The 15,324-nt window shown below is 41.6% G+C and overlaps 1 protein-coding gene across 3 annotated transcripts in view; it reads left to right on the top strand.

The window, feature by feature from the left end:
• The window catches only part of PLXNB2 (plexin B2), a 350,258-nt gene that overhangs the window by 291,333 nt on the left and 43,601 nt on the right, over window positions 1–15,324 (top strand). For all 3 annotated transcript variants that reach the window (XM_081927589.1, XM_081927587.1, XM_081927588.1), the window contains exons 16-20: window positions 1,379–1,527; window positions 2,841–2,949; window positions 10,133–10,269; window positions 13,090–13,260; window positions 13,677–13,812. In XM_081927589.1, the coding sequence (XP_081783715.1) occupies window positions 1,379–1,527; window positions 2,841–2,949; window positions 10,133–10,269; window positions 13,090–13,260; window positions 13,677–13,812 (702 nt within the window). The remainder of the gene's footprint in view (window positions 1–1,378; window positions 1,528–2,840; window positions 2,950–10,132; window positions 10,270–13,089; window positions 13,261–13,676; window positions 13,813–15,324) is intronic.

A 15,324-nucleotide genomic window follows, 5' to 3' on the forward strand; every position in this document is an offset into this window, starting at 1 on the left:
TTATAATATTGGGAAGAGCGTTAGACTTGACATTTTGCAGTAAAAAATTGTTGGCTCTCGAGGGTTTTCCCCCCCAAAAAGGCAATTAGGATTTTTTAGGAGTAGGCAGCCGCATAACAGAAGAGGCCACAGAAAGTCCACAGAAAGCTCTACCAGTGTTGCTGGATCTCAGACTGCCAGAATTTTTATCATTTCCTTCCTTCTTTCACAGACTTTTTGCACCTGGAGCCTAGTAGGTTGGAAAATTCAGGTTCTCAGGGACAGGCAGTAAGGCAGGCCTCAGAGTCCTCTGAAGTTCATCCTCAGTGCAGGGAGGGATGCCAGTTAGAAAAGGGAGATCAGAAGCCCTGTGCAAATCTGTTTGGCCTATCTTTGGGCCTGGGGATCGCCACTATTTCTTTATCACAGTTGGCCATTCCTGATCTACATCCTTAGGCACTCTGCACTGCCCTCCTTTTACCACAGTCCCTTAACAGGTATAATTCTGTTGCAGTACATCCTTATAGTAAAATCTTACATTTTAAAAAACCACGCATCATTCTCCTTAAAGGGGAAAAATAAATATCAATGGGAGTCTTCAATATACCCCTAGGACATGAAACTCTTGTAGAGCAGATGTTCCCCACCACCACCTAAACACAAAGACTTGCAGCTCCCTACCTTTCAATTCTTAGAAAGACCAGTTTGATATTTCAGTTGAGTACTTTGTGGTACTCCGTAGGATATAAAATATCATTGCTCTCAGGAAGTACCTAAATGCTCCAAGGTGTCCACACTGACAACAGTACAAAAACATTCGTTCTAGAGTCAAAAGAGGTGGTTTTGAAAACTTGACAGGGTGATAAATGCCCCTTTTGGTGCAGAGGAATGCGTTGAGCTCTCACCGTACATTTTTAACACAGGAGATATAAAGTTATGTGGAGAACAAAGACAAACCATTTGTGCATGGATATATGCCTGTGGGTCTTAGGAGGGTGTTAGAGCGACAAAGGTGTTCTGAAAAAATCTTTGAACTATAGCTATTATACAGTGGCAGACTAAACTTGAATTACTTCTAAGGCTAGTCAGGTTTTGTTAGCTGACAAAGGGCAAGAACTCCTTATTCCAAAAACTGCACAAATAGGGTTAAAATGTCAAGATTTCCTAACCACCCTTGCCACTTGGGGTAGGGTTCAACTGATATATAATCTCAGAGTTTGCATGCCCATCCACTACAAGCAGAATAAAAATTGAAATTTTCCAGATTTCTGGCCAAAACTCAAATCTAAACCCCAAACATTTGCATTCCTCCTTCAAGTCTGTGAACTTACTGTTTAAGCTGCTGGTCGGTTATTAAAATGATGTTGTGACTTTTTAAGTATGTTTTCTTTATGCTCAGATTGAACCAAATAATGGACCACTGAGCGGTGGAATTTTGTTGACCATAATGGGATCTAATTTGGGCATAAATGCTGAAGATGTCAAAAGTATAACAGTGGCAGGCACTGAATGTATATTTAAAGAACAATTCTACTCTGTTTCTACCAAGTAAGTAATTGTCTGATGTCTTGAATGCCAGTTTGTTTGTTTTTCTATTTGCTGCAGGTTTATAGAAATGTGAAATAAAACAACTGTCCTGACAAAAATGGCAGTTGTTTGCTTTAAATATATAACTTCTTGAGCATTTCTGTATGGTAATGAGTTGCAACTATTTAATGTGTTTAGCTGTAATTCTAGAGACAACTGCAATGTTTATGCTTATTCTGTTGTACTTTATACATGTAATTATGTAAGAGACTTGTAATAACAGCCACCTTTATATTTATGATCTAGCAGCTCTAACTCGTTTGTTGTTTATCTAGACTCAATTATGCACTAATTTATTTTGAACTGGAGGCATTTGTAAGTTATCTCATGCAGCTTACATTTCCAATGGTGTCACTGCAGGAAAGTCTCATATATTAAATATTTACAACCTTGCACACATTTGTTTTTAAAAAAGCAAAACCCCACCCACCCCTTTTTGTAATCCTGTACACAAATATTATGAACAGGTAGTTTTGTTATGTTCCTTTTTAAAACACATCTCTAAAATGAACATTGGAAATGTTTTAATTCGGTTTAGCAAATGTTAGGCATCCAGGTATCCTGTTAGTGTGCATTCATGATGATTTTTGCTCATGATGGTATTGGGGCGGTTATATGCTTTCAATACTGTTTGCACCTGCAAAACATTTTGTGTTGGTGAGACTGTCTTTGTTTCCCATCAGTACTTGTCCCATAGCTTCCTAGTAAAACCCTGTAACACAATGCAAACATTCAGGGGGTGGGGTGTTCTATCCTGCCATTGTTGTGCTGTAGCGTATGAGTCTCCCCCAGATGGCAATAATGCAGTAGTATTGAGAAAGTATTGCAGAACTAGTAAAGTAAAAAGATGTGTGAACGGTTCCATATAAATCCATCACTGATGTATCAGTGACATGTTGCAGAATACATCTGCCCCCCCCCAAAAAAAAACCATCCAGTGGGGGTGGGAATGCACCTCCGATGGGGAAATCAAGGTGTGAGTCTGGGTTTTTCTATTTATTTGAGAAATAAACCTGTAAATTCATCTTGTGAAAAGGAATGGTGTGCCATTTTTTAATGGTTTCTACATAATGAAGGCTTGAGTGTGATCTTTTCCTGGAGATTTAAAATCATTTGCCTGACTGATTCTAGTTTATTCCACCTTGTATTACTTTTGAGGCTTCTGTAATGGTGTCTTATTTAATAGTTAGATTTTCTTTTATTTAAGAATGGACTGCAGGAAATATATATCAATTTAGATCTGTTATGTACAAGCTTGCCTTGTTTCCAACTAGGATTGTATGTGAGGTTGGAAGCGTGCCAGAAGCAAAACAAGGTGAAATTGAAGTTGATGTAAATGGACAACAAGGCAGATCAACAAACGAAGTGCAGTTTACATATCAGGTGAGTCTGTCCTTGTCAATAGCTTACCTTATTTAACACATAGTATCTTGTTTTCCTTTTTTCACTGGGTCAAACGTAAGTGTATAAACAGTGCATTGGTTTTTATTCCTTCATTTGGAACCTTGGAGGTTCTGCTGAAACAGAATGCTTAAGTCTACTAAATATAATAGAGAGACGGCCTGTTATAAATAAGGTGGATACAGCACCTGTACTACAGAAGACAGAAAAGAGATGGATGGGCATCCTTGTGCTCATCCAAACATGCTTCCATCCCTTAAAGGTCTAATGCTCATCCAGTCAAAAAGGGACTTTGAGTTTATGCTGAAGGGACACAGCTTCAAGCCATCGTCTGCCTGCTACTTCACCCAATTCTTCCAAGGCAAAGAAGTCCCACCTTGGGGAAGGAGGATATGTTAGTAGCTTGTATAGATAGCCAGGGAAGACTGGAGGGTCCTGGGGGGCTGCCCAGGTAAGAGCAAATGATGCACAGAGCATCATTTACGGCCAGGGCTTTGGAGTTCGTAATCCAGAAATTGCACAATAGAAGATGCTCTGTGCATCACTTTCCACTGGACAGGCAGCCTTCTAGAGTCTTCATTGGAAGCCATGCACGGGCTGAAACTGCCCTCCTAACCCAAAGTGAGGTTTGGGTTTTGCCTTGAGAGAGGAGTAGCATCCAGTGGACAACTAAAGGTGCAGAGAGACACAAGGGACAAGATTGGGGGAGAGTGGGTTGTCCCTGCCTCGGTTCAGCTTACAGGAATCCAAGCAGGGGTGGCTGGCATAGTTGAACACCCCTGCTTGAATCCTCAGCCAACCTTCAGAAAAACATATTTGGCTCTGAAATGGGCCATACTTCAAGAAACAGCTCATAGCTTCCTGCTGAACCAGTAATCTTAATGGGGAGAATGGATGCATAGTCACTGAACAGTACCTAATGACAGTAGAAATCCTAAAACATTTTCAGTTGGGTTGCTTAATTCCATAAATAGAGTCTCTGGCACAGACGGCATGATGTACGTCATGTGAGAGATACAGTTAGCCACCTTCGCAGGACCTTATAGTGCTTGTAAGGTGTAGGTAAGTGTACATGGATAGATACAACGTACAGGGTTATTTTTAAATTCAGCTGTCACTTTTGGTATTTAAAACAAAACTAGTGAAATGTGTCATATGGAAAGTCAAGGTTAGGTTACTGAATCCCCTCTTGGGGATTCATTTTTCTGCCTGGGCTATTTCAGCTTTCACGCTGAATAACCACATAGAGGAAGTGGATGTGGTCAAGTCACAAGAAGGAAGGAGTTGGATATTTGTAGAATGCGAGGCCAGAATTGGAAAACAAGGGGCATGCATGCCAAATCTGTATTGTCGGTCCATGGCAGGAGTGGGCAGCTTGCAGCATGTGAGACTTCCACTGTGTAACTCTAGCTCTTGCTATTAATAATAATAGCAGCATTGCATTTCTAATTTTCATTACTGTGGAGTTACATGTGACTCTTTCTTCTTCCAGGATCTCCATTCTTTTAGCTTTCCAAAATGACAGCTGCTAAAGATTTTTGGCTTGAAAAGCATAACTTGCATTTTAGCTTAAAAAATTCCCTTACAGTTACTGGGAAGATGCAGTGTAAGAGGAAAAGAAAGAACTGAACTGTTAATTTAATGAGGTCACCAAGCTATGGGTAGTTTCTTTTCCTGCCTCTGACTTTTCACACCAATTCTCGGCTAATTATATTTTCTTTCCCCCTCCTCTCACCCAGCTAAAAGAGGAATAGATAATTTTATTCTAAAAGGAGATGGACATTCTTTGACCGCCTCCACTTTTACCTTGGAGGTGTGTCTGTAAATGGACACCAGAATAACAATTTGTGTCTGAAATCTGTAGGGTCATCATGCCATAACTTACATTTCCTTTGGTCCATAGAATTAGGATATGAAGCATGACACAACTAACTACATTTTACTGAAAGCTTTGCTGTTTTTTTACTGGGCAGAAAGAAGAGATAATATTTTCCCCCCTCTCTGCCCTAACTTCCCCATTGGTTTTGCACACCCAGTATACAAGAACGTCAAGTATCATCAATCAGTCTCTGTAGCACTGAGTGGCCTGGTTTGCGTGTCACGTTAAACCATAGTTAAAATAAACTGTACGAACAGGTAATGTGCTACTGCCTGCTTCTGAAATCACAGGCCACTCACTGTTCGCTTGCAAACAAGCTTAGCATTACCGCTGAACCTAGGGTCATGCTTTGATTCTTACCAAACAAACTGTAAACAGTGACCAAGGTTTATTCTTGGCTTACCACTTATGGTTTGTTTGGGGGAAGCAAACTGCTGAAATTTGTCTGCAACACTAACCCAGACCATAGCTTATTTCACAGCAGGAGCAGCGAAAGAGCAAAGCGCCTGCAATTTCAGCATGAGTCACCAGCACATTAAACTATTTTAACTAGTTAAAAGTGCCGTGTGAGTGAGGCCATTACATGTGATTTTGCTACTACTGCCATCCTCTCACTTGGTTTGCCTTTCTTATTACATGAAGAGACAGACCACTTCACACTAGGGATTAAGATTCCTATGAGTGGTAGGTGCTCAAATCTCCAGAAGCATGACATGATCCTTTACAGCTTTGTCACAGCAGCTGAAGTTTAAACCAGGCAATCTAGTGTGTATTATGTTGTCTTAACATCCTTTGTTTCTGAGATCACCTGTGGGCGTTGTTTGTGGGCAGTTTATCAGAAGACGAGCTTCTAAACTCTTCCTTTGCTGCTTTGTGGGAGGAAGAAGGGATAGTGTGCAATCCTGTGGTTCACAGCAGATCTTTCCAGCATGTTCATCTCTGAATGCAACCTTTCTATCAGATGTTGCAGCTGATCATGCATAATCACATGTCCTGTAGCTTTGAGTAGCCACCGCAAGTAATAAGATTATGTGTAAAAAGGTAAATGACCCCTGACAGTTAAGTCCAGTTGCGAACGACACTGGGGTTGCGATGCTCATCTCGCTTTACTGGCCGAGGGAGCCGATGTTTGTCCGCAGAGAGTTTTTCTGGGTCATGTGGCCAGCATGACTAAGGTGCTTCTGGCAAAACCAGAATTATGTGTAGCAGCCTTTAATGCCAAATTATGGACAGTATTTTTTTCTGAACTACATATTCAGCATTGGCCCAACTGAACAAATCACTGAGAACAGCTCAAGTTGACCCAAGCAAAAAACATTGCTGTTCCGTTTTTAAGAATAGATCTGCACCATCTGGTTAGCTATAACTATATGAAACTGTTTGATGTTGGTAATCCAGCTCAATGTAACTAGTTCATTGTGAGATCAGCACTATCTAACCAAACAGCAAGAAATTTAAAACCTCACATGCAACCCCAATGTGCAGTTTCATTCCAAAAAGCGCCATTCATTAAATTTATAGCACTTGCTTTATTGGCCTGCTTTATTGGCCCATTAAGGAAAACATTAGGTGTGCTGAGACAGCTTTGCTGAGCACTAGATGATTATATTAAAAGGACAAGGATGTGTGTGCTTCTTTTTATGTTGCAAAAGGGCTCTTTCATGCGCATAATTTTTGTAACCAGTTTTTTTTTTAGTATGTGCATGGTTAGGGTCACAAGAAGTTACCTTACTTGGAATCAGAACATTGATCCATTGATTGGTCTTCCAGGATTTCAGAAGGGGAAATCCTGTATAAGTAGTTTCTGTATTTATATCCAAGTGACTACAACTATTCTATCTAACTCAGCAGGTGTGGGTGCACACCCTGGCTTTAATGCCCACACAACATGTGTGCATGGGGTATGCACTTCCACTTCAGTAGTAAGGGCAGCTCATGACTCTTTCATCATTGTGTCCATGCACCTGTTCTCACCGCTGAATTCATAGAATCATAGATTATTTTAGAGTTTGAAAAGACCCGGAGGGTCATCTAGTCTAACTCCCTGCAGTGCAGGAATCCAGTCCACAGACATCTCTGAGGGACGGGGCTCAAACCACCAACCTTCTGATTAACAGCTGTTTTGAGGAAGCTGGTATATACTTGTAACCCTGTATTCCACAGGGCTCCCTCTGGACTTTGCATTAGATCTATGTTTCCCACTCTCAGTTATCAGTGTTTTTGTTCATTTCATTGCTGGACTGGTGCAAGAGAAGCTCACGTGGCATACGCCTCAATTCATTCTTCTCGGGTTGCTGCCTCCTTTCTGGGCGCTGTAAGGAAAAACGAGACAGCAACAACATGCGATAGTTTTTGAAAACATGCTTTTTGAAGACACACACAGACAATGCAGGCTTCTAGTGTGGGAGTAAATACCATCTGACATACAATTAAAAATTGAAAAGAGCTCCTTAGGCTTTATATAAGAGTGCTGTACTCTTGAATATCAAAGCAAAATGTTAATCATTGCGACTTGCACTGCAGCGCATTGAGTTCCATTCTAGGGCAATCCAGCTGAACATTAAATGTATTCTGCAGAGAGTGCCGCTTCCCTGGGCTTCTGAAAAATTAGTGCTTTTATGAGTGCTTTTCAATGTGTGTTCCAGTTGTTGTTGTTATCATTATTATTCTTACTATTTATTAAATTTGCATACTACCCTTCATCCGAAGACCTCAGGGCAGTACACAACATAAAAATACAAAACAAGAACATAAAACAAAAACAAAACAATAACCCCCCTCCCGCAAGCATATTTTAAAAAAAACATAGGATGTTAATAGGATGTTAATCAGCTAAAGATTATAGAGAAACATTTCTGCCTGGCACCTAAAGATATGTAATAAAGGTGCCCTTCCCTGTTTTTTCTTGCTTGGGTCAATTTGTAATCTATATGATCCTTATAGTTTATGGGATTGGAATTGACGCGTGTGGGGGATTTCCGAAAGGTGGTGCTTTGCCCTGGATCTTTCAGGTTTTCCTAAAAAGCTCAACAATTATGGGGGTGTCCTGGTTTTTGCTTTTTGAAATATGGCAACCCTAGTGTTGCTCCCATCCCTTCCTTCCCAGACCTCAAAACTGCATACTTGAGGAGTTATCCTATGTTATCCTCACCACACCCCTGTGATGAGGTAGCTTGACTGAGAGCGAGTAGGACTGATCTAAGGTCTCTTGGTGGACATCATGATGAAGTCAGGTTTTGAATCTGGTTTCCCTTGTGCAATTCAGTTCTTTACCCCCAAGATGTCTTGCTGGTTGTAAGCTATCAATAAGGGCTTGCAGAGACATTTGTAAACACCTCTCCCTTTCATTTACATAAAGGATGTCATTTACGGTTCCGTGGTATTGCATTCCCTCAAGTTTTTATGATGTAAAGCTTGTGTCTCCTGCAAGAGCATCTAAAATATCTCCTAAAAATTGCACATTTCTACATACATAGACTATCTTTACCCCTAAACCAATATTGCAGGATGCCTGGTGTTGACATTTTTGTAAAAGTGAGAAAGGATTTTAATCTTATGCAGCTGTCTGCCTCTTCTTAAATTAGGTGCTCTGAATTCTGAAGGCTGCATACATAATTCCATTTCCAAATGAAAAGACTTTGACAGTTCTTAAACACTGAGACATTAAGGCTGCCCCGGAGCTTACTTCTAAGTAAACATACACAGGATTGTGGTGTGCGTGATATTCCAGCTATTAAATAAAAGTTTTGATAAATTTGGTGAATAAAGGGCATGAAGGAACTGACAACAGAAGATAGGGTTGTGGGCAAGGCTGCAGTTAATTCCAATTAGTCAAAATATATTGCAAATTTGGGAGAGGGCTATATAAAACAACAACAACAACAACAGAAGAGGAATAAGTTTTGAATTAATTGTTTGAAGTTGATTAAACTGGCTCGTGAAAGTGTAAAGCAGATAAAGCGAGATAGCATTATGCTTAATTGCCTCATGTTTTCAGAGGATGAGCTATAGAACCAATTAATGCTCTGCTAAGATACATTGCAAAATATGAGAGATGTTAATTTTACAAAAGGCTTTTTCACTTCTAAAACACAGTTGGTGTGATTTGGCCTTTGCAATGTGATTTGGCCAGGGCCGTCTTAAGCATATCTAGTGCCATGGTGCAAAGCTCCTTCCCCCGTGCCCCCCCCCCGTTTCCCAGAGTTGTCAACCTTTTTTTAGGGAGGACGGCACTGCTGGCGGGGCTGGAGGAGGTGGGCAGCTCCTCTGGCAGGGAAGAGGTGAAGGCTACATGGGGCACTTTCCAGCTCAGCTGTACACTTCGTGCCACTGGGGCCATGCCAGATGGAGGCTCCGGGTGCGGTGCTGCTTCAGCGCGGGCGGCATGGCGGAGGCGGGCGAGGGCAGTGAGCTGATGCTGGGAGACGCCGCATCCAGTCTCTGCCTCTTCCCTGGCACCCTCCAGAACTTGGCAGCCTGGCACCCCAAAGCCACTAGCCTCTGTGGGTAAGACGCCCCTAGATTTGGCCTTTGTGATTTGGCCCTGTGCAATCAGGCACAGGGTACATTTAGGTTACAATTTTAAAGCCTTGATAGTAGGTGAGTTTGCAGCAAATTTTGGGTGGTCCCAGAACCATAGAACGGTACGTTTTCACAGCATTGCTAAGCCCCTTGCTAAGTCAGGTCTCCTACACAACATGTCACCAAGTTGAATGCAGACTGCCACCTATTTAATGTGGCCTGCCACTTCCAACGTCCCACATTTGCTGCACCAGGCAGGAAGTTTATCAAGCTTGCACTGGGCTATATTTGACTCAAGACTATCACAAGTTTTGCAGACCTGTTTTAAGTGATACTTTCCAAATTAGCCAACTTCCCACAGAGAATAGGAGGGGACAGTTGCCTTCTGTGCAAATGTCAAAACCGGTTGCTTTCACGTTGCCTCACAACGCTGAGGGCCTTGCTTTGTTGCTCCTGTCACTGATAACAGTTATATTCCAGGAAAGTGTGAGGAAGAAGCACTGAAACCATGACTGAAAACAGTAAGCCCAAAATGAAATCCTCAAAAAATGAACAGGCAGCTAATCCATTATGTTGTAGCTTAGGCCTTGAAATCAATAGCAGCTTAGAGTAGTGTAAGCTTTAAATAGAAGTCGGTTCATAATCTCTTTCATTTCTTCTTCGCTGGTCCATTTTTTTTTCTCATGGTAGTATTTCCAAACCTAGAAAAGTGCCTTTGTGAGAGTAAAAACCGAATTTAACCAGTTTTTGACTTCTTCATGACAGGATCCTGAACCTACAGGAATAAGTCCTCAAATTGGTACCAAAGCTGGAGGGACATTCTTAACTATCAGTGGCACAAACCTGGACACTGGCTCTATTCAAGATGTTCAAGTTTACCTCGATAATGTACCCTGTCAAGTGTAAGTATAAGGACTTATAAAGCTGCCTTTCCTCTCTTAGGTGTGGCCATGCCATCTATATTGTAGATTTCTAACCTGTCAGTAGAACTCTCAGCCATCTTAACGTCCTCTGAATTATCCTAGCCCCACCTAAATTGTTTTCCCCATGGACTGTTTTCCGCAGATCCTGATGATGCAATGGAGATATAACATTTTCTCTCTCTTTATCTAAATCTAATTAGTGTGAGTTCACACTGATTTTGTCCACAGTATATGACTTTAGAATCAAGCAGCCACTTAGATGAACAGCTCTTGGAAGTTCAATCCTCAGAGGGGTCAATTCTCACATTATCCTCCTTTCCCACGTATATATTTTAGTAGGGGAACACTCAGCTAAGGTTCATAGCTCATACTTGATTCGCCATGTGGGCATTGTTCCACAAAACATTACTAATGATTCTTTCAGTGGCCTCACCCCAGTGATAATATCCTGGACAACGTACATATGAAGAAACCCCAACACTGCAGGAATATTCAGCTGCCCCATACAGGAATCAAACCTGCAACCTTGGTGTTATCAGCACCACGCTCTAACCAACTGAGCTAAAAGCTGCCACTGTGATTTTAGTCTTAGTTGAGAGATATTCATGGAATCAGCCTTTATTAGATTATTATTCATCACCAAACTTTGAAGAAGACATGAGCAGTATACATTAGATTGTTCCTTTTTATGTAGCGTGGATCGTGACCCTTCTTGAGAAGGGGTCATACAGTACAGCATGGTCTGAACCATCGATGACTAGTACACGGTTAGCACATTAAAATGTGAAGTGCAATTGTTGTGATAGGTTCTAATGCGGTAGTATTGTTGCATTGCCATTAGAGTGCCAAATAGCATTTCAGGAAGCATGTGAACAGATACGGACAAGTCAGCACCAAACACTGAAAACATGTACCAGATTGCAGTGCTCTGAGCAACAGAGCTAGAAAAGTGCTTTAAATTTGTGAAGATCACCTTAAATGTTACAGTCAAAAGACAAGGGAAATGGGTAATTTGTACAGAAGCTGCATATAGTGTTGTCTGAAAGTGTCGTGTTCATTCTGTTACTCTGATGACTTAAATAGGGCTTTACTATTGCACTTTCCTTGTATTTGTTTTGGCTGTGGAGGGTAGGGTTGTCTACGACTGACATGAAATTATTGGAGAGAAATGAAGCTAATTGAGGCATAAAGAAGTATATAGAAGAGTGAAAGCAGGACTTCCTTTGCTTTTTGCGCTTACTTGGTAAAATACGTCAACACTCAGAAAGGACCACCAGATCCCCTTGGCTAGAGATCTCACTTAAAAATAGGCAAGCTTCCATAGCATTTTGTTTTAGAACCTTAAAGTGAAGGTGGTCCTCAAACATCTGAATGGGACATCAGGGAAAGATGAAAGTCATACAAAGCATTAAGTCAAAACAGTCCAAAACTAACTTCCGCGAATTTGTCCTTATCTGGGCAGGAACACTCCAATATTGTTGAATATCTGTGTCCTGGCAGCAGAACCTGCAGCCCACATGTTGAGGGACTTTGGAAGAAGACTGGCTGGGAGCACCACTCTGGCAGCCCAACAGCAACAGCCCGGGCATTGAGTTGGCAAAGTCTCGTGATGGGTTGGGCTGTTAACTGATATGCACCAGGCCCCTTAAGGAGATTTCCCCATGGGTTCATTTGGGGAGAGACCAACCCTGACTATGGTCTCTTACCAATGCCCCAGCCACTTATGACATTGAAAATGAAACAAAAGTACTACCCTGAGCAAAGGTATCTAAAGAGCTATCTATTGGGGGGGCATGGCTGGGCTATAAGCCCAGAGTCAATTAATCATGGTCACATCACTCCTTTGCTCTCCTGACGTCCCCCTTCTCCCCCTTCCCAAATACCCAGCACAAAGGGGTACACTGGTACCTCGGGTTACATATGCTTCAGGTTACATACACTTCAGGTTACAGACTCCGCTAACCCAGAAATAGTACCTCGGGTTAAGAACTTTGCTTCAGGATGAGAACAGAAATCGTGCTCTGGCAGCGCGGCAGTAGCAGGAGGCCCCATTAGCTAAAGTGGTGCTTCAGGTTAAGAGGAGTTTCAGGTTAAGAACGGACCTCCGGAACGAATTAAGTACTTAACCCGAGGTACCAATGTACTTGCATTGGATGATAGTGAACTTGGTTTCTCAGATGTTCATGCTTATACACATTCACTGTTTCTCTTATGTAGCCATTATTATTATTATTATTATTATTATTATTATTATTATTATTATTTATGTTTACTCTGCCCATCTGGCTGAGTTTCCCCAGCCACTCTGGGCGGCTCCCAATCAAGTGTTTAAAAACAATACAGCATTAAATATTAAAAACTTCCCTAAACAGGGCTGCCTTCAGATGTCTTTTAAAAATAGGATAGCTGCTTATTTCCTTGACATCTGATGGGAGGGAGTTCCGCAGGGTGGGCGCCACTACCGAGAAGGCCCTCTGCCTGGTTCCCTGTAACTTGGCTTCTCGCAGTGAGGGAACCACCAGAAGCCCCTCGGCGCTGGATCTCAGTGTCCAGGCTGAACGATGGGGATGGAGACGCTCCTTCAGGTATACAGGACCGAGGCCGTTTAGGGCTTTAAAGGTCAGCACAGTATATTGAATGTAACCCCATTTTTATATTCTAAATGTTAAACTAAATAATGCTGGTATTCTCTGTGTCACTTGAGGAAATGAAGATGTCATTTTCCTGTGGGCTGGGGTTCGGGAGGTTGTAGAAGTCAGTCTTGATGTGATTTTCCTCTCTCCTTTTTTCTTAATTTAGTATCACATTTGGGCAAGAAATAGTTTGCGTTACTGGACCAAATAGCAAGGAAGGGCCTGTTCCTGTAACAGTACGGCATGGAAGCAATGAAAGAAGGATAGAAAACGAGCCGTTTACCTACAGTGAAAACCCTACAGTTAGCAAGATCACACCTGAAGTCAGCATTTGCAGGTAATGAAATATTTCTTTTGCAGGAAAATAAAGTCTTCAACTTTAATGAGCTGAAATTATAAGGTTTCCCCCCTCTCTGCTTTCAATGTAATTATTAGATAACAAGTATCCTGGGTCTAAGCAATCACAATAAATGTAGCATAATTGTATATTTCTTCTAAAACAGAAGTCATCACCTTCAAGAAAGGCAGAGCTCTCTTTTGTTTAAGAATAATGTATCAAATTAATAAGATGTTCATGACTTTCTTCCTACTCCACTTGAAACAGATTAAGGGTTACAGTCAACTTAACCCTACTCCAAGAAAGACCCATTAATGAACCCATTTAAAATGTCTTTGAACTTCACCAAGTCTACTCTGAGTAGACATTAGGAGAACAATGGGATACATGGTTTTATTTGTGCTTTTATATTTTAGCGGAGGCCGAAATATTACTGTCGTTGGAGCTGGTTTTGATATCATCCAGCATTTCTCTGTGAAAGTTATATTTAAGCCTTTTGTCGAGAGATCATCAAGGAAGAGGAGGAAGAGGCAGACAGAGGAGGAACAAAAGGTAACCATCGTCTCTTCTTTGTACAGAAATACAGTGTGGGCAGTATTTTATTCATTTATTAAATTTCTATAGCACCCTGCAGCCAAAGATCACAGGCTCATTCTCATGTTGCTACCCTCCAGGCCTCTCATAGAAAAGACACAGGGTCCCAGTCAGTTCATACTGAAACTGTACCTAATCCAAAAACCCCTGAAATTTCTCTTTGTTAGTTTTAGTGGATTCAGTAGTTGGTCAAGAACTTTAGGGTTTAATTAATAGGTTTTGGGTGGCATAATTGGAAGAGGGTGAGTCCGTGGGGCACAAATTGCCACTTGCAAGCCCTGCAGGGCTCACACCAATCAGGGAGGAAGCTAAGGAAAATGTTTATGTGGCGCTCTTGCAGATTTCCCCTCCATTTCCCTCCTATTAATTCCTGTAAGAAGGAAATTTGCTGTGCCCGCTCCAAGGCTGGGATAGTTTCCTTGCCCAGCTGGAAATATGTTAAAGGAACCAAGGGGATTTTTGATCTTTGTGCTGTTGCTACTTTTTTCCTGTTTTAGTCACATTATTAATTGTAATTTTAATGTTTTGAATAGTTTTCCCCCCTGTATGAGCCCCTATATAACATGATCTGATATGTAGTAAGCCAGGGGAAAGCAAACTTTTTCAGCAGGGGGCAGTCCACTGTCCCTTTGACCTTGTGGGGGGCCGGGCTATATTGGGGGGGTGAACATATTCCTATGCCCCACAAATAACCCAGAGATGCATTTTAAATAAAAGGACACAGTCTGATTCCTGGACCGTCCGCAGGCCGGATTTAGAAGGCGATTGGGACGGATCTGGCCCCCGGGCCTTAGTTTGCCTACCCATGCAGTAAACTCACACATTAGTATGCAAAGGTTAATTTGGAGGAAGCACTGACACTGCATAAAACTACAAGTGAAATTCACAGTTTATGGTGTAAAAATGATTAGCAAAATCACCGTATTTTTCACCCTATAGGATGCACTTTTTCCCCTCCAAAAATGAAGGGGAAATGTGTGTGCGTCCTATGGGGCGAAAACAAAAAAAATTCTTTCCAGTAGCACCTTGAAGACCAACTAAGTTAGTTCTTGGTATGAGCTTTAGTGTGCATGCACACTTCTTCAGATACACTGAAACAGAAGTTTCCAGACTCTTCTATATAGTGAGAAGGTGGGGAGGGGTATTACTCAGAAGGGTGGTGGGAATGGGTGATTGGCAGATAGCTGTGATGAGCCTGTTAACGACTCTTAACGACTGCAATAGGTCTTACAGGAAAAAGCAAGGGGTGAGAAGGTGAAAAATGGCTTTGTCATGTATAATGAGATAAGAATCCAAGGTCTTTGTTCAGACCAGGACTCTCCATGGTTTTAAGTTTGGTGATAAGTTGCAATTCAGCAGCTTCTCTTTCCAGTCTATTTCTGAAATTCCTTTGTAGTAAAACAGCTACTTTGAGATCTTGTATAGAATGTCCTGGGAGATTGAAGTGTTCTCCTACTGGTTTCTCTGTCT

This window comes from Podarcis melisellensis, assembly GCF_964234715.1.
Source record: "Podarcis melisellensis genome assembly, chromosome: 10".
Lineage (NCBI taxonomy): Eukaryota > Metazoa > Chordata > Lepidosauria > Squamata > Lacertidae > Podarcis > Podarcis melisellensis.